The following is a 26,261-nucleotide window of genomic DNA, read 5'->3' on the forward strand; positions in this document are numbered from 1 at the left end:
CAGGAGAGGGTGAGGGGAGGGGTGGGTCGGAAATGCTTGACACTTAGAGAACAGGCCTCTTTCTTTTTGGTGTTGGGAATAGCATTAAAATGTATACCAGCTTTACAGATGATAATTTTGTCATTACAGATAGAAGTATCCTTTAAGCATATTTTGGAGGAGACAGGAGGAAATGTGCTTGTGAACGGTATTTTGAGAGATCTGCATTAAGACCACTAGAATTTTCTGCAGTATAGGGAATCCTTCTTCTGCAAAATGAAGAGCACCTGTCCTCTCAGGGAGGGATGTCAGGAGGGGCTGGGTCTCCAAGTGAGAAAGACACCAAGCACCCTGGAATGGAAGGGGCAGCTTGCCGCCAAGTGTAACCGGCATCTCTGAGCCCTGACTCAGTGAACACAGGTCCCCAGTCACCTGCCTTATTCCTGGCTCTCGTTCTCCCCCAAAACTCATGGTGTCGGTTAATAGTCTCTGGCATCTGCCTGGAATGGCTGTGTCCCCTGGGGGGGAAGGTGGGGGCAGTTTGCTAGGGCCTGCATGCCTGCCTGCGCAGAGAGAGGCGTTCTCTGGAGTAAACCTGCCATAAAGTCTCAGCATTCTCCTCACTTTGGAAAGGGCAAGCCAGGCTCCCTGCAGTTCAGATGTCACGTGAGCCAGCAGTAAGTATCACCCAGCTTCCTCAGAGAGAGAGAGAGAGAGAGACCCTGCTTAGCTCAGAGACTAGAATTGCTGAGCCTCAGAGCACCAGACTTCGGAACCAGATGGCAGTCAGGATGGGGCCAGGCCCGCCCGGCCAGCGGAGGAGAAGGCTGGTGTGTTAGGACGCAGTGCAGTGCAGTGGCTGTGAGTCCTGGCTGTGGGGTCAGACGGTCCTGTTCCTACTAACCAACGGATCTCGGGCACGTATCTCAGCCTCTACGGTTTCAATGGCAGCATTGAGTTTCCTTATTTCTAAAATGGAAATAATTATGTTATGACGATTGCAAGAGATAATGTGTACAAACTGGCATGTAGTGAGCTCGCAAGAAATGTTAGATATCACCATCAAAGCAAAACACATTCACAATGTATAGAAGTGAAACTGTTTTGCTGTGTACCTTAAACTTATACAGCAATGCACGTCAATTATATCTCCAAAAAACTGGAAAAACTGAATAAAATAAAAAAGGACAATACATTATTATTATTATTATTTTAAAAAGCAAAACAGACACAGATTTTTCAAATGGCATCTGATGTGTGACTGGAGGTTGTTTTTTTTTTTTGTCTCTGAGCCCGGGTTCTCGGATGGCCGAGGAAAGGGGCACCTTTAGCTGGGCTTTAAATTATGTCTTTAACTTCAGTTCTGCAAATGTTGATTTTGTGTTGGATTAATTTCTATGCGGAGGAGCTGGCATGAAAGCAGGCTGAGCTCTCAGCTGGCCATTTTCCCTTTATGCTCTACCTGGTCTCTACAAGTCGTCTAATGAATATTAATGAAACAGTATTAATAAAGGTCTCCCTGAGAGAATTGCAGAGTGGTAACCTCTGACTTTTCATCCTGTCTCCCCTGTTTTCTGGGGTTTTGAGAGTGACAATTACGGTTGTAACATCAATTTTTATTAAATAAGGAAAGAGACGAAATTAGGAAAATGAAAGGCCCGGGTACAATTGTCTGTCTGCTTTCCTAAACGTGCATTAACTATTAACATTAACTTTGATCTGGGCACTGTGCCAGCTGCTTTCCTCATGCTCTGTCCTTTAGTCATTGCAAGAACCTACGTGAAAGGAACGGGAGCTCTCCTGAGGGTCAGAGACATCAAGTGACCTTCTCCAGGTTACACAGCTGCCAGTGACCGGGTCCCAATCCATCAACGGCTAGATCTACCTACCTATTCACTTCTGAAATACTGGGGGAGTGCCTGCTACGTGTTATTCACTGTTCTAGGTGCTGAGGCCATCCTGGTGAGCCAGACAGACCGGATCCTGATTCTGGATCCTGATTCTGGTCCTCGTAGAGCTTCCAGCCTCGGGAGGAAGGCTGACAAATAAACAGGCAATTGTAATTTCACGTCCTGACACGTGAGTGTGGGATGGTAAGGCATTCCAGGCAGGAAAAACGGCCTCTGCTAGGGCCCAGGGGCCAGAAGGAACAAGGCACATTGCGGGAACTGTAGGAATTCACCGAGGTGTTAAGTGCTTTGCGGGGCTCTCAGGGAAGGGGACCACTATGTCTGATTGGGGAGACTCAGGCTGTCTGAGCTCATCTCACAAATTGTGCTGTTGGACTCTGATGTTTTCCAAAGCAGTAATAACAAGCTCTAAGGATGTTTATGTTTCATTTCTCTGCTTAGAATTGATCAAAACACAACGGGACTTGAGGTTTCTCCAGGGTTCCATGTTCCTTTCCCTCAAGAGGACAGAAGGGCAGCTCTGACTGGGTCACAGCATATCAAATGCTCTAAAGAAGTGACCCAAACAAGATACGGCATGTGTGGGTGGACTCACTGCAAGGTCACGGGGTCCCAGAGGGGCAAACCATCTAATAGCATCGGTTGACCTAGACCACCTGACACTGTGTGCCAGGCTGTGTTCTCGAGCTACGCAAGTACCAACTCCCTGAGTCTTTGTAATAACCCTACGAGGTAGAAGCAACTATTCCTGATGCCTTCAGATGAGACAATTGAGGCAGAGAGAGCTTTAATAAATCAGACACCCAGGCTCTCACAACTAGTAGGTGCCAGAGCCAGTATTTATACCCAGGGCAGCATGGCCCCAGAGTCTGTGCTCTATTTCACAGTCCTGTACCCTTTCCATTTGAATTGCCAGAAGTTCATGAAATCATCAATGTAAATTACAGAAGATAAGCCATAGTTTCATTCTCTGGCAATGTATGAGTTGAAACCATGGATGGTGAAATCTGGATAAATCTACCACCACCCACCCTCGCCCCCAGTGCTTTTGACTCAATTACCTCTACACCTTCGCCCGACAGCCAGATGTTGTCAAGCTTATCACTTTCTGTGGACTAGGAAGCCGAGGCATCATGCCCAAAGCTTGGCACCATGGAAGTGGCGTCACTGCCTGTAGGTGGGAGTTTTTTTCACTCAAGCCTACACCCTGGCTCCTTCTCAGAGAGCTCCGGAAAGGCTGAGAAAGACACCAAGCACCCTAAGTAAGGTGGGTGGTGGTGACACGGTGGCAGCCGTTCGTTCCCAGCGAAGCACCTTAGGGTTCATTACGTGATCAGATCCTGCCCTAGGAGATTCTAATTGAGTGGCTCAGGGAAGGGGCTGGGGCATGCAGATTAAAAACAACAACAACGACAACAACGACAACAACTCCACGGGGAATTACGATATACAGCTAAAACGGAGACCCTCTAGAACTGGTCAGTCAGATGGGAATCATTTACCTGTCTGGTTAACAGAGAGAGGTGAAGAAGGCCTGACATCAGTGATGGTGATGTGATGATGTGATGATGGTAAGTTAGTTGAATGAAGGAATGAAGTAATGCTTCCACGAAACCTTGGGATTCAAATGCTCCCAGACTGTTTGGCTATTTCGTTAGAAGTACACATAGTTACTGCCCTTGCTGTGCTGCAATCTCATCAAGAGTCCCACCTCTTATGGAAAGTCACGACCTAGGTAGGACCCAGGGTTAGTGGTTACTTCCCAGCTCTGCTTTTGTCTGTTTAAGGAATTTCTGCTTCTCTTGTTACGTTAGCGTAAGTGAATGTGAGATGGCTCAGAGATGCTATGACTGTCGTTTTCTTCATTACCTACAGGAATCACTGGTAGACAAGTTAAGGCAGGAAGGAAGTTTAGTTTAGATGCAGAGAACAACTTTGTATGAATAGCAAGACAGACATTTGCGGAATTCATAAAAATGAGATGGTCAACGTCTTGTGGGGACAGTGTGGATATTCTGCTGAAAGATGAGAGAAAGCACTAAAGAACATTCCAGGTTCCCTGTTATTACATTATGATAATGATTAACATTGCTACTGTGGAAATGACATAATTATTTTTTTCCTGTTGGATGCTTATATAAATCTTGATGAGTCTTTCTCTGTGGTGTGTATAAATGTTGAGCATTATTCACATCTACTTTTCCTTCCTTCCTTCCTTCCTTCCTTCCTTCCTTCCTTCCTTCCTTCACTCCCTCCTCCCTCCCTTCCTCCCTCTCTCCCTCTGTCCTTCCATATATACATATATATATACACACACATATAAATATATATATATATATATATATATATATATATATATATATATATATATATATTTATACATATATATGTATTTCCAGGAAGTACAAAGATTTTTTTAAAAATCACCACCAACACACACACACACACACACACACACACACACACACACACACACATCCCTGAACTTTAATACATACCTAGCTCAACTGGAAATATAAAGAACTATAATTTTATTGCCATGGCCTAGTTTTTTCCATGCTGTTTAAAACCAACAAGCTGTTATAATTTTGAAAACCCTCAGAAAAGCAAAGTGCCTGAGATCTTTCATTTTACATCAGAGGGAAAAAGAGCCCTAGGACACCCTGCCCGCTGGACCGCTGTGGTTTTAGCCTGTCTCCATTAGGGGAGAGAGACCTACATAGCATGATGGCAACCAAAGGATGACTTGGGTTGAGTGACACAGCCACTGGCCCCAAAGGAGGAGAACCCATTTACCATTTGGCTTGCACTGCCCCTGAATGCAAAAGGGCTGCCACTGAAGAAGCGATAAGGGCTGGGGTGAAATTCTACCAGAATGGCTCGTAATAAACAGCAGACGTCATGTGTGAAATATAATGCGATATAAGCACTCAAGTAAGTGTTAACTTTAGAAATCAGATGCAAAGGGAGGACTTGTCTCTGTCAAACATATCCTTGGCATCGTTTAAAAGGCAGTATTAGAGTCACACATCTCACGATGGATCTGTTACTTACCAGAAGGAAACTTCCAGTCTGCAGACCCCCCGTCAGATTCCCTCGAAGGTTCCAAAGGGTTTCCCGGCTGTTGGAGCAGTCCTGATCTGGATCACAGGCCCAGACTCCATGCATTGGGATGTGGGGCGGAAATTGCACAGCACGTCTGGAACTTGAAAACTAAATCTTCTTTGCATTTGGAGTGGCTGTAAAATAAATACAAAACCTTAAAAGACATGATTGGAACTCTCCAAGTCCTATGAACCTCTTTCGTGCTTGAAGCTACTAAATAAAGTAGCTTTGGAACAATAGCGCCTTAATTTTCAGCATTTGTAAGAAACCTCAGGGTGGTTGGTTGAAGTGTATTCCGCTCCCAAGTTCAGTCAATACAAACAGCATTGTTCTCTGAAGGATAAACACACACTGTAAAGTCAAACATTGGTTTAAGGTAGTTAAAAACAGCCAGGACAAGGAAAGGAGTTATGTGCCGTGAAATCTGTGACTCTGCAAGAATTCACAGGTCACCAGATTGGATGTACTTGTTCTTAACACCAGCACTAAGGAAAGTTGTGACTGCTTTATTATTTCAGTAGTTAGGCATATAGGTGTGTTTGAAAATCCATTAGATAGAAAATATGCAGCATCTTATCATAAAAATATGAATCATCTTAAAGGAATATTGTTACGTGGGAAATGATGATTTAGGACACACACACATTTTTCAGGTATTGTTAAAATGTAACTTCCCCCCAGACGATGAAAACGTCCCCTGACCCCCACAAGTTTAAAATAGAATGTGTTCATTTTGTTGACCTTTTATGATTGACATCTTTTCAAATCGATTTGCATACTCCTTGTGTATTGACTGTATTTAACTTTTTAATGAACCAGTTTGAATGTCAAAATTGAGGGTCTGCGCGTTCCGTGCTGTCATCAGAAACAAGGAAACCATATCTTCCTCCTCCCCAAAGCCCTGCTCTTCCTCCTTCTTGCAGAACGTTCAGTTTTCTAGGGCAGGAATAAGGGTTTTGATCCCCTCCCCTGCCATTCAATCCTCGAGGCTGTCTGAATGCCTCTTGAACTGTGTGCTCCTTCTTCTTCACCAGGGACACTACTGTAGTTCAGTCATTAATGTCCCCTGGCTGGATGGTAGAAAGAGTTTTTAACTGGTGTCCCCGCCTTTAGGTAGTCTGACTACCCTGAAGTCCCTTCTCCATTTTACAGCCAGAGTGATTCTTCTAAAATCGCACATCTGATCTAATCATTCCTCGGCTTAAAACCCTTTCATGGCTTCCTTTTGCTCTCAGAATAAAACCCAATTCCTAATGTGGTCTCCTTAGAGGTCCTCCAGGATTCCATCTCTATTAGCTCTGTCTTTTGTCTGCTTGATCTAGCCGTGTCTGATAGATTGTTAAAACCTCCCAGTCAGACGGTGGGTGTCGATTTCCTTTTGTAATTCTGATGGTTTTTTTTTTCTTCTTTAGTTTCAGGTGTACAACACAATATAATAGTCAGACATTTACAACCCACACAAAGTGATAACCCCCTCTCCCAATCTACTACCTCTCTGACGTTGTATATAGCTGTGACAATTTCATTGTTTTGCTTTCTGTCATTGAAAGCAATGTTGTTAGGTTAGTTGAAGTCAGCATTCAACTTCTTGGTACTGACCCTCTTTATTTGTATTAATACCTTTGGTTTAAAAGACTATTTTTGTCTGATATTAATATTGCTTCATCGGCTTTTTGATAGTATTTTGGTAATTTATTTTTTTTTAATCCCTTTATGTCCAGTATTTCTGTGGTTTAGTTTTATGTGTCTTTTGCTAGCATTATATACCTGAATATTATTTTACGTGAATCTGATAATCTGTCTTTTAATAAGTAATTTAAATCTGTTTAGTTATAGTGCTTGCTGATATATTTAAATCTAATTCTCTAAATCTAAATCTAATTCTATTTCGTGTGTGTGTGGTGTTTGACATGCCTTTCTTTTCTTCTTTGTTCTCCTTTTTGGCTTTCTATTGAATGATCGGTTTTCTACATCAAATCTGCCCAGCCCTTAAACACTCTTTTCTCTCTGCAGGTTTAGAAGTGCTAGCTCAGCTTTTTATTAATATAAAATGTCTTATAGACAAAGTATGCAGACAAAGTTATTATTTCTACACCTCTCCCAGACGTGACAATGGCCTTAGCATTTGTTAACTACCCATCGTGTATTTTCTTTTTTCTTGTTATTTTTTTTTTAACAATAGAGTAGTTAGTTTTAATTCTACCATCACATTTTATTAATTTCTTCCTTCACCAGTATCTCTTATATCCTTTGCTTTCTCTCTGGGCTTATTTTTTTCTTATTGAGGGAAGTACATTCTTCAGTAGTGTTTTTGGTGTAGGTCTGTGGGTGTTAAACTCTCTTAGTCTTTTATGATTGAAATGTCTTTGTTTGCCCTCTCCCTTAAATGACAGTTTATCTGGAAATCAAATTATTGGTTGATAGTCTTCCGTTCAATATTTCTAAGATATTCAATTGCCTTCTTGTTCTTGTTGCTGCATCCAAGAACTCTAGTTATGTGCGCTTTGCAGATAATCAATATTTTCCCTTTGGTAACTTGATATTTTATCTATATCCTTATTGCTCTGTGGTTTCACTATAATGTGACAAAAGTATTAACTTACTTTCATTTATCTTGCTCAGTCCACGTGGTGTTCCAATGGTTTGACTAGAAAACCTTCAGTCATTTTTTCTTTTTTCTTTTTTTTTAAAGCATAGCTTCTCCACTCTTCCTTCAGTTTCCAGTTTTTCTTTCTGGAAATCCTATTAGGCGTAAGTTGGCACCACTCAATAGAACCCCACGAATCTTAACTTTTTTTTTTTCACATTTTAAAATCTCTTTATTATTCTATACTATTCTGGGTGAATTCTTCAGTACATCATTTTAATTCACTACTATTCAACTTCCAGCTCCAGAGTTAACTCCATCTATTGACTTTTCCAATGATCATATTTTTATGTTCAAGATTTCTATTAGTTCTTTTTCATGTTTACCTGTTCTTTATTCCACTTGTATCTGTCCCCTAATTTCTTGTCCTTTTCAAATGAGTGTTATGCCTTCATCTGTCACTTTGAGAATGCAAAAAATTAATTAAAAAAAAAATCTTCGCCAGACTGTGCCACAGAGTTAATTTTCTCTAGAGTAAATTCACGTTCTGATTGTTGGCCTTCTTTCTTAGTATCAGATTATGTTTATGTGTTTGGAACTTGGTGATCAGGCTCAGGATGAGTGGGAAGTTGTTATTTGCTTTCTTCTGTTTTGTTTTAGTTTAGTGTTGTTTCTTTCCTCTCACCCACCGTGTGCTGGCCCCTCCATGGTCAGTGATTTTTACCTCCACCTCCCTGGACCTCCACTCTAGAATCGGGTCTAATGTTGGCTTTTTGATGTTCCTACCCCAGTTAATGTTGGGGAGATTGCAGAACCAGTCATGTGGCCAGCTGCTCGGTTTGGTTCCTGATTCCAAGGTCATGTCTTTGTCCTTCTGCTTCCCCAGGCAGTGGATTGGCAGCTATTTACTTTCATCCTCCTTTCATGAGCTCCTGACTTCAAGAGCTAAGCCTGGCTCCTGCCCCCACCTTGTTGGGAGCATCTGTAGTTCCTGTCACACTGCAGCGACCAAACACTTGGCTTTCGAAACAGGTCCACTGGGGTCCCGTGGCTTCAGACTTGCTAAGTGCCGTTTCGGTTCCATTTCTGATCTACAAAAAGGTATATTTTGGTTTTGAGCCTGGTTATATCTTTTTAATTTTCTCTTTCTATATTTTAGCAATCATTACTATTTGTGTGCAGTAAAGAGAGTGGATCAAAACATGACCTTACGGCACCGATTCTAGAGTGGAGGTCCAGGGAGGTGGAGGTAAAAATCACTGACCATGGAGGGGCCAGCACACAGGGGGTGAGAGGAAAGAAACAACACTAAACTAAAACAAAACAGAAGAAAGCAAATAACAACTTCCCACTCAACCTGAGGCTGATCACCAAGTTCCAAACACATACACATAATCTGATGCTAAGAAAGAAGGCCAACAATCAGAACATAAATTTACTCTAGAGAAAATTAACTCTATGAAACAGTCCGGCAAAGATTTTTTTTTTTTTAAATTAATTGTTTGCATTCTCAAAGTGACAGATGAAGGCATAACACTCCCTTGAAAAGGACAAGAAATTAGGAACAGATACAAGCTGTTTACCTCGCTGGCTTTCTCTCTCACCATCCCTTCCTCTACGATGTATGTTCTAGCCGTAGTTAATTACTTTAGAGGATCAATAAATGCATGCCCTTCCTCTTTCCCTCTCTCCCTGTGCAACATTTGGATGAAATAGACGGAGGATAAGACAGGGGAGATTTTTTAAATGTCAGATTTGTCACAGGTAAGTTAATAAAGAACAAAGTTCTAGATCTGTGACCCAAACGAGCTTGCTAACACGCAGCCCACCCAAGGGGAAGTTTGGGTCTGCAGAGCAGACACGTTTGCCCAGGCTCATTCATTGTCTGTACTGGTGTGGGCCAGAAAGGAATCAAGAGAATGAATCCTCAGTAACTGGGGTTTTTTTTAATAGATTAGCTCCATCTAGTCAAGAACTATGAGCCAATGAATGTAATGGTACTCACCAATCAAGTAACTCACTCCTGAGTGTGCAGGAAGTGGTGCAAAGAGCCAAAAGTTATACTCTAATGGCTACAGGGAGCCATGGAAAAATGGGGCAGGGGAAAGGAAGTTTCCCTGACACATGCTATGCTCTTTCTCCTTCTTTCAAGTCTTTCTGCAGGTTCTTCCCACCTCTTTTCACCTGCCAACTCCTTACTCATCCTGATGCCTATAATGAAAATGATAGTTAATATTTACTGAATCCCAACTATGGGAGAAGCACTGTCACATCCATTATCTCATTTAATCCTCGTAACAACCCTGTGAGGTATGCATTTTAATTTTAATCTTAGAGCTAAAGAAGCTGAGTATAAGGAAGGTTTCCAGGGTTTCCAAGATCACACAGGTAAGTGGCGGAGGTAGGGTTAGGCCCAGGGTTCTCTAGTTTCAGAGCCTACATTTTTTTCCCCACATATCCAGCTGCCTCCCATATTTTATTCATCTTCAGATAATCTAGAACACCAGTGTAGCACCTGGCAGAGAAAAGATGCTCGATAATATTCAATGACTGAATATATAAATCAGTGAAACGTATTCTCAAGCTAACTGCCTTGAGTGGATTAAAAACAACTCTAATATGAGAATTTATGAAGAATATTTCACCTCCTTTGGCATCAGATTGCTCTTTATGAAAGTGGATATGAACATCCAGTTTGTTCGGTGCTATATCACCTCTGTCCAGCCCTTTCAATTTTAGGTCATCTCCCCTTGGCTGCCCAAGAAGACAGTTGCTATCTCTTGGTTCTACCCCATTTTTGTCCCTGGCCCAAGTCTGTTGGCTGCTCGGAGTGGGTTCTTCTGGTCTCTGATCCTTTATGCTTGTAGAACTAGTGATGCTTCACAAACTTCTGGCAGCCACAGCACCTCTCTGCAAAGACACACTGAGTATTAGCCATGACTCTTTACACTGCAAGCCACAGACTCTAACTGACGGAAAAAGAAATTTATAGGCTTGTGTAACTGAGAAGTTCACAGGATGAACTAGCCGTCGAGATGGCTGGACTCAGAGCAGAAATAGACTTGCTAGGAGATCAGTGAAGCTTAAGCTTCTGGATTTCTCATTGCTTGGCTCTGTCTTAGTCACTGGGAGAGGCCCCAGCGATATGTTTACATAGTCATATGTTTTTTTTCATAGTTGTAAATTTCACTTTCCCAGTTCAAGAGTGCTGGGGAATGAGGGCCAGGCAAGCTGTGGATTGGAAGAGTAATGCAGGGTTCTGAATAAGTGGCAGGAAAAAGCAGTTGTGAGTACCTGTGCACGTTCTCCCTAGGTTGGAACACCATCCTTCTCTGCTCCTGGCTAACGAAAGCCTCAGCTCAGGTGGCATTTGATCCAGGAACCTTCCCTGACACACTGTCAACCCCCCTCCCCTCAGTCTGCTGCCCCTGCAGTGTTCCCATGAGCCCCTGGGGCTTTATTCTAACAGCACTCATCGTGCTCATCTGTCTCTCCACATGAGATTGTGAGCTCATTGAGACAGGGAGTCTGACAGCGCTCCAATCTCTCGAGGGTTTGTCACACAGTAGTCCTTCAGCAGAGGACTTGTAGAAACAAATAAGCAAAGGAGCCTCAAATACTTTGTCTCCGAGAGACAGCTGAAGGTTTTTGGCTTTGCTGACTAGCATGGAGCTAACTTGAGAGTTTCTTAACATTGAACTTCAAGTTACCCCTGACCACTGAAGGAAAACTCTGCAGAGAAGAATGCAAGAGCGGAAAGAGCAAGCCTATTCTTTTTTTCCCCCCTCACATTTTCTGCATTTCTCTACACAGGGTCATGCCTGGTATTTTCCTCTCTAACATCTTCTTGGATACTCTGGGAACTAGTTGAAACTAAGAAGGAACAGGTCATGTAAGTGAATCAGTAGCCTCTTTTTGCATACCTATAACTATACTTTTTTCTCTAGCATAACTCCAGTTTCACTTAACACAGAGCTAGACAGCATATGTGTGTAATAGGTGTTAAAATTGTTTCCATAATGAAAACGTGAACATATGATTGAACAAGTACAAGTAATTTTTATACGGCAATACATTAAGTGGATCTCATGAATGGGCCTATAATTCTGAAATACGTACAGGTCAATTTTGTTTTGTTAGGAATTTAGTAAGTCTGATTTCCTAAAATACTGATTAATTTATATGGATTTGTGAAAGGGAAATCACTACTGTGTGGCCACTTTGGAATCTTGTCTGTACCTTTGATTGAAGCATAACTACTCTTTGAAGATGACGTATTCTCTTTACTCTCTAGAATGAGTTCTTTCCCTTTTGTATATATACAGAGGGTGCCAAAAAAAAGTATACGCATGTTAAGGAAGGAAAAAACTGTATTAAAATTGTAATACTCAATATATACCGATAACAAAAGATGAATACAAGTCACGTTTGACTTCTGCAATTACAAGAGGTGCTCAAAGTGGTTTTTAATACACCATCGGCATAATTTTAATACAGTTTTTTCCTTTCTTAACATGTGTATACATTTTTTTGGCACCCTCTGTATATGTGTGTGTGTGTGTATATCTATATCTATATCTATATCTATATCTATATCTATATATATATTTCAAGTACTCTGTTTTCTGTTGATTGCCCTCAGATGGAGCCATCTGTGTGTTCACCTTGATACAAAAGAGTCCATCTATCTGAAATCTGACCTTAACTTTCTCAAGTACCAGTTTCTTTAAAATTATTTATTTATTTCATTGTAAAAGTAACACCAAGAGAACAGCTGGGGAAAATATGTAATACTAACATCTTAACACAACAGCTATAACATTTTGCAAATATTCCCTTTTGATCTTTTTACATGCGTATTTTATATACTTATAAATCGTAATTTATGAATAAATTTGCAATTTGCCTAAAAAAACCCCAACAAGATAGTACTGATTCTTTTAAAATTCATTTGAGACAGACCTAGTCTGTAGAAGACAGCACACACATACACGTACCCCATACTTTTAATGCTGGTGTCAGATGGCCTTAGAATTGTAGACTGTATTTGTTCATCTGCCATAACCCCTAATTTAAGTAATGATGTTTTTACTCTCCTGAAGGAAAAATGAATTTTACAAAACAGGCAAGGGCAAGAAAGAGGACGGACACATACAGGCCTTCTCTACCCGCTAATAGGTTGAGCCTGCTGAAGTCACACTTGTCAACTATGATTTCAGGTTTCATGTGATTGATATCTCTGTGGTTAACGATTTGGTGTCAACCTAGATAATATTTACTTTTCAAGGCTCTTATAACTTGCTGCTTCATTCAGAGGTCAATATTTATTTTCCCTGTTCTTTTCATGGAAAATAATGACCTCAACAGTAGAAAACCAAAGTGTTTCTTTTCCTTTCAGAGAGGTTCAGCATTAGAAACCTCCTCACAAAATTGACATTTTAAAAAGACACATTGGCAAGGCAGGGAGTTCCTTACATCTACTCTTCACAAGTGTCCAACAGAAATCTCACTTTGGATTGGGCACTCTTTACTGCCAGCCTCACTGGGTGAACTGGTGAGAGCTGGCCCGTAAGATTTGTATGTCTTTGTTTTATTGGTGAAGCAAGGTCCATGACAATGACTTCTTTTGTCATATAGTAAGTAGGTGGTTAGATATGCAGAGCTTCTGGAAATAGTGCAGACTGGAATGTACTTGGAATTGTGTCATTGAACATGAGGATATTTTGCTTGGTTTTGAAGCTAAGGCTGACTTTTTTCCCCCTGCCATTTAAGGGCCTCCTCTTCAATTACCGGTCATCAGTAAGGATATGTGGAGGGGATGACAACTTATCTTAACATTAGAATAAAACAATCTGGAAGTGAGAATATACATGTATTGCAAAGAATTTTTTTGGACTTAATCAAAACGTGGCTCTTCTCAATACTATGGATAACAGAATTCTCTCAGATTGCTTTTAAGTCTGAATTTACACAATACTGTTGTCTTTTTGGGTTTTAGTACCTCCTAGTTCGAATACTTAGTATCTTGTATGGGAGGGAGGGTGGTGGTAAGGAGTGTGAAGGAGATGACAGGAGGACGTCTCCTAGGTATTGAACCAGTAAGGCTGCTGTCATATAGGGTCATATAGGCTGCTGTCATAGATTCCTCAGAAAGGAAACCTAATGGAAAGGGCTTGGTCGCCATTTTATTTTTAACACAGAGCCTGGCACATGGTTAGTGCGCAATACTGATGACACGGGCCTCGGGTGCCCAACTGGGTACGTGAACTTGGGCTGCGTGAAAGAAGTTTGAGACCCTGGCGTTGAGCCCTTGGGACCAATGGCCTGTAATTAAAGACCAGCCTTCCCCAGGACAAGATTAAAGGTTAGCTTAGCCGTCAGAACCCCTTCATTCCAGTAACCCTTAATTGCAGCGCAACCTCGGCGACCAGAGCCCTCCTCCTTCTCGCCCAAACGCCGGGTCCATCCCCCAAAGTGGCCATGGCAGAGCGGGAGGCACCGGTGAAGTTATCCGGGAAGCGCAGATGGGCGACCTTCGCCCCTCGCGCGCCCAGACGGCGGCGGCAGGGGGCTTCAGGGGCGCGCGGGCCGCGGGCGGGCGGGCGCAGGAGCCCGCAGCGGCGCGAGGCCGGAGCGCGGGCCGGGCGGGGGAGGGGCGGCGGCGGGGCCGGGAGCGTGCGCGCGCACCTCACCCTCCGCCGCCCGGGGACGCCCACTCGCGAGTCGGGGCCGCCAGGCCAGCCTGCGCTGCGCCGCCCCCCCCTGCACCCCGGCTCCCTCTCCGGCGTGTGCCCAACGGTTGTCGGCGCCCGGCTGTGCTGCGCTGTCTGGGCCTAGGGCGGCAGGGGACGAGGGCCGGGCCGCAGCCCCGCGCCGCGTGGACGCGCCGCATCTCCCGCAGCCGCCGCCAGAGCGAGCCGCTGCGAGCGACCCGAGGCCGCGCGGAGGAGGCCCCCACGGCGGCCGGGCGGACCGCTGGCCGCCCGCGGCGCGGCTGCTCTCGCGCTCCCGGGGCCGCCGCCTCCCCAGCGCTGAGCGAGGAATGAGCAGGCGCCTGCCCCGGGCTCTCGGACCGAGGGGCCGCGGCTCGGCTTCTCCCCACGCCGCGGAGCCGTGGGGCCCCGGTCACCGCGACCCGGCGCGGCGGCGGCAGCGGCGGCCTCGCTCCGCGGGCAGGCGCCGGGGTTAGCATCACCCGCCGCGGAGCGGAGGAGGAGGAGCCGGCGGGGGCGGCCCCGCGCTCCCTCCCCCCACACGCCGGGGCTTCTCAGTGGCCGCCGAGGAGGAAGTTCCGCTCGCTGACGGAGCCGTGCGGTAGCAACAGCGGCGGCGGCGGCGGCGGCCGGCCGGGAGGGCGCAGGTATTTGGGACGCGGATGCCCTTCGCGCCGGCTGTCGAGTGGGCAGCGTGGGAGCTCGCCCGGGCGCCCGGGGCCAGGGGGCCGCGTCGGGGGCCGCGGGCGTCCGAGACCTTCTGCCGCTTCGCCCCGCGCCGCTGCTTCGGCTTTCCGGCGAGGTGGGAGACCTTCCTCCCCGCCGGCCGACTTCCGAAGAGACCCTTATTTTCCCACCACCGAGGTTGAGAGACTCTGCAATCGAAGCATCCGAGGAGGTGAGGGGAACCGTCACCAACTCCTCGGGGCTGGCCAGGTTCCCCTGTGGGAGCGGGAGACCACGCTGGAGCATCTCACTGAGGTGCAGGAATGGAAGAAGCCACCTTGCGTCCTGTCTGCCGTGTTGCCTGCCTGACCCACCCTTAGGAATGAAGAGGAGTCTGGTAATAACCCCATGAGGTTCTGAAAGCCAAATGGCAAGGGAAATATCACCGGCCATAAACCAGTGATCGTTTGGGGGCCACACGTTTCTGAATGTAATTGAACAAGCGTGAAGGGGGTGCCCTATCAAAAAGCACAGCACGCCTTTAAGAGGAGGAAAATTGAAATTCCCCCCTTTTTGGCCAAGATTTCGAAGACTGTTCAATGTATTGTACGTTTGGTATAAGATGAGAACTTTATAAAATCTTGTGCCCAAGAGCGTAAACAATGACTACCCCAGCCCTGCTGCCCCTATCTGGACGAAGGATACCACCTCTGAACTTGGGGCCGCCTTCCTTCCCACATCACAGGGCTACCTTGAGACTTTCGGAGAAGTTTATCCTCCTCCTCATTCTAAGTGCCTTCATCACCCTGTGTTTTGGGGCATTCTTCTTCCTTCCAGACTCTTCAAAACACAAACGCTTTGATCTGGGTTTGCAAGATGTGTTAATTCCTCATGTAGATGCCAGCAAAGGGGCTAAAAATCCTGGAGTCTTCCTGATTCATGGACCCGATGAACATAGACACAGGTTTGTTTATTTCAGAAGTTCTGGTATTAACACTTGGCAGAGCAAGGTATGGTTTATTGCATCAGATTTTTTCTTTTCTTTTTTTTTCTTTTCAGTGAAATGTAGTTTTCCCTGCGAGTTGTATTATTTCAGAACTGGTTGAATAGAACCATAGAGGGAAAGGGTTCCAAGAGCCCCATCTAAAGTCCAGCTCCTTCGTTTTATATAGGAGAAACGTCTGTGCCCAGAGCTAACCTAAAGAAATAATGACATGTGCTTGCACTTTCATTTATTAAGAGTGTGTTGGCATTTGTTGTACCTCCCAGTGAAATAGATATATTGACTCCTGACAGCTTCTATGGGTTTGTTCTCTCCCAAAGGGCTTTCATTTTCTGTCTTGTAGTTAAAGCTTAGTAGTGAATCTTAGTTTTTTAGGAAGACAAACATGGGCAGAATATACCTGTCATTTCTTAACATGCAAAAATATCCCCATTGTTCTTATTTTCAGAGGACATGGTTTGGTGCTCTTTATGCAGTCTAAGATGTCATTGACTCTTAAGTCATTTCACTTTGTGAGCCTTGTAGACAAAATTTGGCTATGTTTCTAAATTAAATTTTGCCCTGATTCTTTTTTTTTTTTTTTTAATGTGAGGGATGGAGTGTGTCAAGTAACTGTTAGAATATGGTCAATGAAAGGGTTTGCTTTCTTTCAAATTACCAGATCTGAAGTGAGCTCTTGGTAGAGTTTGGTCAAATTAGGATAAAATGGGAGCTCTAGTTACAGTGGCTTTAAATCATTTATATATAATTTGTAGCAAAAGAAGAGTTTGGGAAAGTAGTTTACTTTTGTCAAACCTACATTATTTTTTTTAACCTGCTAAATCATTTCCCTCTTTTCTCTGTTTCTTAACATAAATTTTGAGTATGTGATAAAAATCATATGCATGCCGTTTTCAACTGACATTAGTTTTAACTTTTCATGAAGCACAAGGTTTTTGAAAAAGCTTAGTTTAGGTTCAAATGGGAGCCCAAGTTAAATACTTGGGGAAATGCACTGTCGTCATGAGAGCGGGTTTTCATTTTTCTCAATCTAGTTAATTTATTACTTGCTTGCTGGTTCTTTGAGTTTTGGCTGAACCTTATGGAGTAGTTACTTCTAAAATGGTTTCATGCCATTATTCCGTAACTAAATTAATTTGGAATTTTTGCCATCATTTTCAGCCTTTGTACCCTTCTGTGTGTGTTTCTTTTATTTTGCCTTTTGCTGTTTGTGATTTCAAGAAAAATCTGATGCGATCTGTGAAATACGTTGCTGAAAAATTAACACTGAAAGTACTGTTTTCCTTGAAAACCTATTTCCTGTGGTGGTATTTACATAAACTGTGATAAATATTTGGGGGGAAAAAAAAAGCCTGTGAAGACTGTCCTCAGACCTCATTGACAGTTACTCTGTCATTAACATTAACTCTGTCATATGTGTATTAAAGTTTCCCTTATGTTTTAAGTGTGGTTTAAAGGTTAAAAAATATGTATGACAACCTTCTGGTTTAAAAATATTCACATAGAAAAATTCTCAGTTAAGTGGAATTAAAATTTTAAATGCGAATGAAAATATAGATATGTACATTTTATTCATATTTTTAAAAGCCTACTTAAATCTCTTACACAAGAATTCTTAAATTTATACGGCCTGTGACTACATATGCTTGTATATTGCTATCCAGAATGATTGGGTTCCAGAGTTTGGAGTGAGATATTAGTTATTGAGTTCTGATAGCAAGGGATAGTGAGTGACCTAAATTCTGAATTTGGATAGTGAGAGTGTGGGTAGCAAGTGACATATGTGAAAATTTATTGTAATCTTTTTGGTTCCTGTGTTTGGGAAAGCAAGAATTCAAATAGTGGGAGTTCAGGTAGCAGGGGATCCCTGTACTATCTCTGCATATTTCTGGGTTTTATCAGTTTATTTTTATATTTGCTTAGTTGTTTGGTAAGTTGTTATTTGGTAAGTTGTTACTTACCTTATCTGAAAACACAGTCTGCAGTGCTAAGTATTCTAATTTGAGCAATGAAGTATATTTCAAATTAGAGATCATTCAAGTAGTACCTTTAAAATGTGAAATACTGAACATCAAACTAATGTATAAACATTAACTTATTTAAAAATAATTCAGCAAGATAGCATTTTAACAGAATTAGTTGGTACTAAGGTCGTACTTACTTTGGGTGTGGGTCAAAAAAACATTTCTTAATTTGGAAAATACAAATTGATAATGTATCTGAATTTTGTGTGTGTAGAAGGGTGCAGGATAGAGGAATGAGGAACCTTACGTTAATGGATAACTGATGGAAAATGAATTATGGCCATTATTTTTAATTCACAGTAAAGAGATAGTCATTGAATTGGCTTTTATTAATGAATTAGCTTATTATGGTAGTTAGGTGCTTAAGCTCTGGAGTTAGATTACATGGATTCGTACCCTCGTTGGTCACTGATTAGATGTGTGATCTTGAGCAAATTTTTAAACTTTATACTTAAGTTGCTTCCTCTGGATGACAATGACATCTACCTTACAAGTTGTTAAATTGAAGGAGATAGTACATGCCAAGTGCTCAACAGTTCCTAGCATTTAGTAGATGCTCAATAAATATTAGCTGTTGGTGTTATCAATAATTATGGTTTCAATTGAATCTTTTAATTCTGAGTCTTCTTACCTTTAAATACTGTACATGTTTCTGAAAAGATGGGCACAGACTAATTAGTATTTTAAAAGTACATAAGAATCTTATTTAAAGGAACATTTTATAACCAAACTATTCATAGTTAGCAACAAATGTGTGTTGCATGTCGACTGCGTGTCAGGCCCTGCTTTTATGAAGCTTCCCCTCTAGGGGGTTGATGGGCATCAAATAAATAGATTTATTGAAACTTAGAACAAGTAGGCGATGCTGAGTGAAGTAGAACTGCGGGGAAAAGTGGCCAAAGCAGAGGATACAACATGTGTGAGCCCTAAGGTAGACAAAGCTTAGCATCATTGAGGATCTGAGAAATGCTCAGTAGGGCTGGTGTTGAGATTGTGGCGTGGGCCGAGGTGAGGGACTAGATGGCAGGTCAGATTCGCCTCCTTATTGGTGTTCAAAAAGTTTGAATTAGTTGCCAGCATTCACATATCAGGAGATTGCACATCAAGTCTGGACTTTGGATTTCTTTTGAAAAATTAGAGGTATGGCAATACCCAAGTCTGTACTTTTAGATGGCAGCGTTCAGGGGGCCCTGGGCAGCAGCTTCTCCCTCCCTCTTGAGGGCATGTGCCAGTCAATAAGTTGCCAGGTAAGCACACCTAATGACTCAGTATTTAACCTGGTTGTTGTTGAGTTCGGAATCTGTACGCAGGATCCTGGAGAGTTTGTGATTAAGAATTTTGGTCTTTATACTAAATAGTGTGGGACGTCGTTGAAGGGTTTTCATTAACGCAAGGATGAATGACATAATCATTTAAAAATAAAAAATAACCACTTTGGTTACAGTGTAAACACTGGATTGGAGAGGAACAGGAGGAAATGTGAAATCAGGAGGTTCTAGGTCACAGAGGATATTGGCTCAGAACACAGTGATGATAGTGGAGAAGGGAAAAATTAATGGAGAAAGGTGATTGATTGAAGAGATGTTAAACGGTTAAGTTTCGTAGAAATGGGTGGGTGATTGAATATGGGGGCGAAGAGAGGAGGAAGGGGGAGTCCAGGATAACTCCCAGTTTCTGGGTGGCATGGCTGTGGATTACTGAGAAATGTGCACTAGGTTTAATTAATATTTAAATTTATGTAATTGACAGTACATGAATTTAAGATAAAGTGTTTTCATGAGGAAACCTGTATGTTCCGTTCTGTTGACTGGTTCATAGATAATGTAGTTTTCGACTGGTATACGAGATAACAACGTGTGGTGTGTAGTTTGATGTTGATGGTCATTTTTAGCATCTGTGACATTCTGACATGGTGGCTCTTATTTCTTTGATATTCTGAGTTTTTATCATTTTCTGTGTCTTTCCTGAGACTGAATAGTGATTTGCAAGAGGCTGTATTTTGGGGCTGCTCACCCAATGACATTTTATATCCTCGTATTTAAAGTCTAATTTTGACCCTAAGCAAAATGACAGTCACTTTGCTTTTCTAGTTCAGCGTTATAAAATCACTGCATGTAGCAGTATGTTTTTCATTCTTCTCAGAAATGAATAAGATATTAGTAAGGTATGGTTAAAATGCAGAATGCCAAGCTGTAAGTCCTGATTTTCCTGTTGGTCAATAAGTGTTGGAAGTCCCAGGAGGTGACATAGTGTACAGTGCCCCAGAAATTGAATGTTAATAGGTGAGCAGTAGTTATTGGGTGACGTTAAATGTTTCAAGGAAATAAAATTTGTTCAAGCATTAGTTTGTTTCTGTGCTTTAAAAGTTATGTTAGCCTTTTGAGAATTTTTGGGGGGTCTTATAAGAAGTATTCTGGGGTATGCAATGTTTATTTACTCTAATATTCTTTTAATATTTCTTTTGGAGTTTCTTATTAAAGGATAAAACACACAATCTCAGAATATTCCTTCCAAATTATTAACATAGATTTAATGTAGGTTATGTAAGCCTCTGTAACATGTAGTTTAAGATTAGATCTTATTTTTTATCGTCGTTATTGTAAAACTGTGCGTGAAATTACTTTGAGTGATGTGCATGCATTTAATGTTATTTCCTAATAGTGATCTTCAGGGTTCTTCTGAATATTTATTAACCCATTTGAACAGCTGACGTCGCGCAAATCCACATATAGATTTACTTCCTTATGTCTTCTGTCTCTAGGTAATCTTTTCCCTCTGTGCTTTTATCTTTCTCATGTATTGTCTATGATTGCATATTTACAGTCATTTGCTTGCTTGTCACTCCCAATAGAACATGGGCTCCTTTAGGACAAATGACCGTCTTTTATTTATCTTTGTATCAACAATGTTCGAAGTACATGTGGTCCTTAGTAAAAGTGTGTACCTGTTGAATAAATGATGTCCATGGCAAGGAGATAAATTCCACAAGAGAAGGTTTAAACAAAATGCAAGGAAGAATTGAGAGAGAAGATACCAAAGTAGGAGGGACGATGTCTTAAAGTGAGAAGGGTATAGTTTTAATAAAGGCCCTTCTAAAAAGTAATTTCAAAAATTAGGGAATAATTTGTATCGACCCTGTCTAGAACACGTGTTCCTGTAAATGTATCTAAGATATTTTGCATGCCCTCACATTGAGTTTTTCCTTCTTTAGGGAAAACGAAGGAAACAATAGAGTATGTGATGAGTGTTTTCACGTATTTAACCTTTAGTCTTCACATCAGATCTGTAAGTTAGGTATTACTAATATTTTTATAAATACTATAAAATTTAGATCATACTGAAAGTTGGCACCACAGAAGCCCAACATTTACTCAGAATCAGTAGTACACGGTAAACATTAATTGATTAAATGGGCCAGTGTTATGTTTATTATTGTTTGAAAATTATAAGAATATTTAACTTGTAGTTTGGATTGACTCTACGTACTTATTGGCTGGGAAAATCATTTTGCTACTTGTGATTTTCCATAATTCTGCATATTCAGTCAGAAAAGTTTATTTTGATTGCCATTGAATTTTTGCTGGAACATTTTTCCTTTAAGAACATGGCCGTAATGAAGAATGCACTGGGATTTAGGATTTCTTACGAAGAAAAAGCTCCTTCAGAGGGCCTTCATTTCAGTGATCTTTCTTGGAATTTTATGTAGCCCAGAAGGAAAGCATCATTGTATATTTAAAAGAATACTGGGCTCCATTTTAAAAGATAGAGGCCCTTGTTTCAGCATTGTCCTTACTTGTTAGAGTGTATGTCAGTAAGTTATCAACTTCTCTCTGCCTTATTTCTGAAATGAGGAAATGATTGGATCTTTAAAGATTCCTTCCAGCTCATACATAAGAAATAACGAGTAATTTTATGAAGTACGGAACTGAAGAATGTGCAGTAATTTAGTTCAGGACATCACAAATACTGTGAAAATAAAGTAGGAGTTGCAGTGTCATTTTTATATATAAAAAGAAAGGTTTAAAAAATTATATTGTAAGTGACTAATTAATTTATATAATACTACAGTAGTTCCCCCTTATCCATAGTTTGGCTTTCTGCAGTTTCAGTTGCCCGCGGTCAACCGTGGTCGGAAAATATTAAATGGAACATTCCAGAAATAAACCACTCATAAGTTTTAAATTGTGCACCGTTCTGAGTAGCATGGTGAAATACCACTGCATCCTACTCTGCCTCCCGGTCGTGAAGCCTCCCTTTGTCCAGCGTACCTTACGCAGTGTGCGCCACCTGCCCTTTAGTCACTTAGTAGCCATCTCAGTTATCAGATGGACTGTCACGGTATCACTGTCCTTGTGTTCAAGTGACCCTTACTTTACTTCATAACGGCCCCAAAGCGCAAGAGTAGTGATGCTGGCAGTTTGGGTATGCCAAAGAGAAGCCGTGAAGTGGTTCTATTCAGTGAAAAGGTGTGTATATGTAGCAAAAAATACAGTATGTATAGGGCTCAGTACTACCCGAAGTTTCTGGCACCCTCTGGGGGCCTTGGAATGTATCCCCTGCCGATAAAGGGGGTTACGGTATGATTATATAATAAAGTCTGTACCAATTTAAAAAGTAAATGAATGTAATGCTGTTTTATACATTCTGGTTTTTCATAAGTTAAAAAGTTTAATTTATTGAACATTTTATACAGCCTCAAGTTAACAGGTGTATTTACAACAGTACCTCCAGGTGTCATTTTTGAGCCCAGTTAACAGTTCCATCTCTTATTAATAATTTGTTATCTAAGGCTTTAGTTTAGGTTCTGTGGAAAATCAAGAGTCCTTGAGTAATTCTGGCCTCAGACCCTGTGAAATTTTCTTTAAGATCGCAATTTCCTAACCTTCATATTGAGAGATACCTTGGGAAGCGTTCGCTTTTGTTCTCCATATCTTAACAAGAACTTTAGGACAAGTTGTATATATATACCGTGTTTCCCCCAAAATAAGACCAGGTCTTATATTAAGTTGTGCTCAAAAAGATGCCTTAGGACTTATGTTCAGGGGATGTCATCCAGAAAAATATGCTAGGGCTTATTTTCCAGTTAGGTCTTATTTTCGGGGAAACAGGGTAGCGGAAAAAAAGGATTTGAAGTAATCTGGACTACAAAGAACAATGTGTGTCTTGTTTTCTTTTTATATTTTGACATTTACATGTTTATAAAATCAACCTCTGTTACTTATGCAGATTTCCTGATGTTTCCTTAGTGATGTTGATGTTACCATGAAAAAATATTGGTCACATTCATTTATTCAGCAAGTGTTTTTGAGTATTTGTTGTTTACCAAGCATTATACTAAGTACCGTGTTTTCCCGAAAATAAGACCTAGCTGGACCATCAGCTCTAATGCGGCTTTTGGAGCAAAAATTAATGTAAGACCGGGTCTTATTTTACAATAATATAAGATATAAGACCCGGTCTTACATTAATTTTTGCTCCAAAAGCCGCATTAGAGCTGATGGTCCAGCTAGGTCTTATTTTCGGGGAAACACGGTACTGGGGATTATTGGAAAATATTACAGAAGATTACTTTTGATTCAGACACTACTGAAAGATTTAAACCTTTTCAAATCTTAACGTCCTTCTTGAAGCATATATTATTTGGAGTCTGATTCTAAGACTCAGTCCTTTTCACTTGGGTGAGGCTCTGGTAACATGCATTTAGGTCATTGGCACTTTTTGAGACTTCATATAATTATTGCCTTATCTTTCCTCCTTTTTGTTTTTTTTCTAATAGGCATTTATGTCATTAGCTTACGCATTTCTGCCATATGGATTGGGTTACCTGGATATAAGGTGCACTGTTCCTGCAGCTTTTTTCTATCAGGAACCAGACCCTAGCATCTGAAAAAATAGGCCAGTCTTGTGCTAAATTGAGATCTGGGACAATTGTATGTATTTATGTATCTAAAACTATTTATAGCTATATATGGTTATAGCTGTAAGTTTATTTATAAAGTTATATGTGTGCACATGACCTCTTCAATTCTTTGGCAGTAAGACGGCATCTGATAGGAAGTTTATATTGGTTTGGTATAGGTCGGTTAGGTATATCATACATGTGAATTATTTTTCTGTGAACGTGTGGTGCCATCATGAAACATTTCCCTTTTCATGACGTAGAGTTCTTCCTCTACTTAAAAGGATTGGTGATAACCCAGCGTCTGGTGGGCACTGAGCAGTGGGTTCCTCTTGTGCTTACACTGTTGGTGTAAGTCTAAATGAATGGAAGTTTGTGAAGAACAATTCAGTAATACCAACTAATTTCAAGTGCATGTTCTTGATTCAGCAATTCTTCTAAGAACTTAATCTTGGGAAATCTTCACGTCAGTGCACGAAGAAATGTTCCAGAATGTCCTCTGTAGCTGTAACATGACATACTGTAAATGATCCAAATAGCTGTCAACAGGGGATTAGTTAAATAAATGATATATATCACAGTATGTGGAGTTCCTTTTTTTAACCCCCTGTGGATCTTTCTGGTTATTACCCAAAGCACCAACCTATTTTAATTTCATAGTTTATAATACTATGTTTTGCTGTCTGGTATAAATCCTCTGTATTCTTGTTTTTTAAAAAGTTATAAGCACATATCAAAGTCTTGACAGATAATATTAATGTCACTGTACCCACTATTTCAAGTCTTAATATTTTTCTATTTTAGCTGAAAATTACTCTTCTTGAGGTAAACCTCTAGCTGAGTTTGACATTGTCTTTCTCAGTCCATGACTTTGTCTTCTACAACATATATAGTGATATGTTATATATATTGATATAAATTATATATATATTGTTTTGCATGTTCTTAAACACACACACACACACACACATATATACACATATATATATCTCATTCTGCAAGTTTTTGCTCAACATTTTATAATGGTTTATGTATTTGATATATTGGGCTGTGGTTCAATTATTTTATCTACTTAGATAAAATTGTATGATTAAACCTCCAATTATTTATATATTCCCCCATTGATAGATTTTTAGGTTAATTCCATATTTTTGCTGCAAAAACATTCTTGTACATGTGCTCTTGGGCACTTGTGTTTTTTTGCCAAGGTAAAAACTTAGTAATAGAACTATTAAATTGTAAAGTATGTGGGTTATTCACTCAAATTTTGTTGCTAAATGAGCCCCTAAAGTAGGTTGTTCCACTTTACATTCCCACCTGCATCTTTGCAAACTATGGTATTGTACGAGTATTTAAAAAATCTTGACCAATCTGATGCCCGTTTTAGTTTGTATTTCTCTCATTACTAGTGAGGTAGAATATTTTTTAAAACATATTTATTGGTGGTTTGGGTTTCCTGGTCATTGAGTTGCTCACTCACACTTTTTGCCAGTTTTCTTTATGGGTCGTTCTCCTTTTTCTTATTCATTTGTAGGAATTATTTATCCATTCTGGGTGAATTCTTTGTTACGTAGCTGCATTATACATATCTTCTTGCAATGGATGCCTTATTTTTATACTTTGTTTATGGTATCTTTAGTTTTACAGAAGTTTTAATGTAATTGAAATTGTCAGTATTTTCTTTGGATTTTGCTTAGGAACTGTTTTTCTACCCTGAAGGTATAGTCTCCTTATTTTCAATTTTGGTAGTTCTAAAGTTTTGCTTTTCATGTTGAGGGATTTAACCTACCTTGTTTTGATTCTTGTGTATGTTGGGATTGACTTTATATTTTTCCACATAGGTGTCCGCCTGTCCCTGTGCTACTTAGTGAAAAGCGTGTCCTTTCCCATGGATTTGTAATGCCAATTTCTGCCATATAACAATTTTTCTGATTTTCATACGTTTGTTTCTGGGCACTCTATGCCTTTTGTATATTTCTGTTGGATTAGCGTAGCATGCTGTTTTAATAATCGTAATAAGTGTAGCTTTAGGTGATGGCACGGGCTGAATGTTTGTGTCCTCCCAAAACTCATGTGTTGAAATCCTGGTCCCCAATGCTGTGATACGGGTATTCGGAGGTGGAGCCTTTGGGAGGTGATCTTCCTATAAGTAGGAATGGGATTAGTTAGTGCCCTTAGAAAAAGACACGAGAGTTTGCTTTCTCTCTATGTATTCTTTCCTCCATGTGAGAAATTGACAGTCTGCCTCCTAGAAGAAGGTTCTCACCCAAACCTGACCATGTTGGCATCATGATCTCGGACTTCCAGCCTCCAGAACAGTGAGAAATCACTTCCTGTTGTTTATAAACCACTCAGCCTCTGGTCCTTTGTTATAG

General features: G+C 41.0%; 1 protein-coding gene across 1 annotated transcript in view; it reads left to right on the top strand.

The window, feature by feature from the left end:
- The first annotated feature begins 14,894 nt into the window (after positions 1-14,894).
- The window catches only part of MAN1A2 (mannosidase alpha class 1A member 2), a 109,117-nt gene continuing 97,750 nt past the window's right edge, over positions 14,895-26,261 (top strand). The window contains exon 1 of the mRNA XM_033092721.1: positions 14,895-15,924. Coding sequence (XP_032948612.1) covers positions 15,623-15,924 — 302 coding nt within the window. The 5' untranslated portion in view covers positions 14,895-15,622. The remainder of the gene's footprint in view (positions 15,925-26,261) is intronic.

The sequence above is a fragment of the Rhinolophus ferrumequinum genome, chromosome 22, assembly GCF_004115265.2.
Source record: "Rhinolophus ferrumequinum isolate MPI-CBG mRhiFer1 chromosome 22, mRhiFer1_v1.p, whole genome shotgun sequence".
Classification (NCBI taxonomy): domain Eukaryota; kingdom Metazoa; phylum Chordata; class Mammalia; order Chiroptera; family Rhinolophidae; genus Rhinolophus; species Rhinolophus ferrumequinum.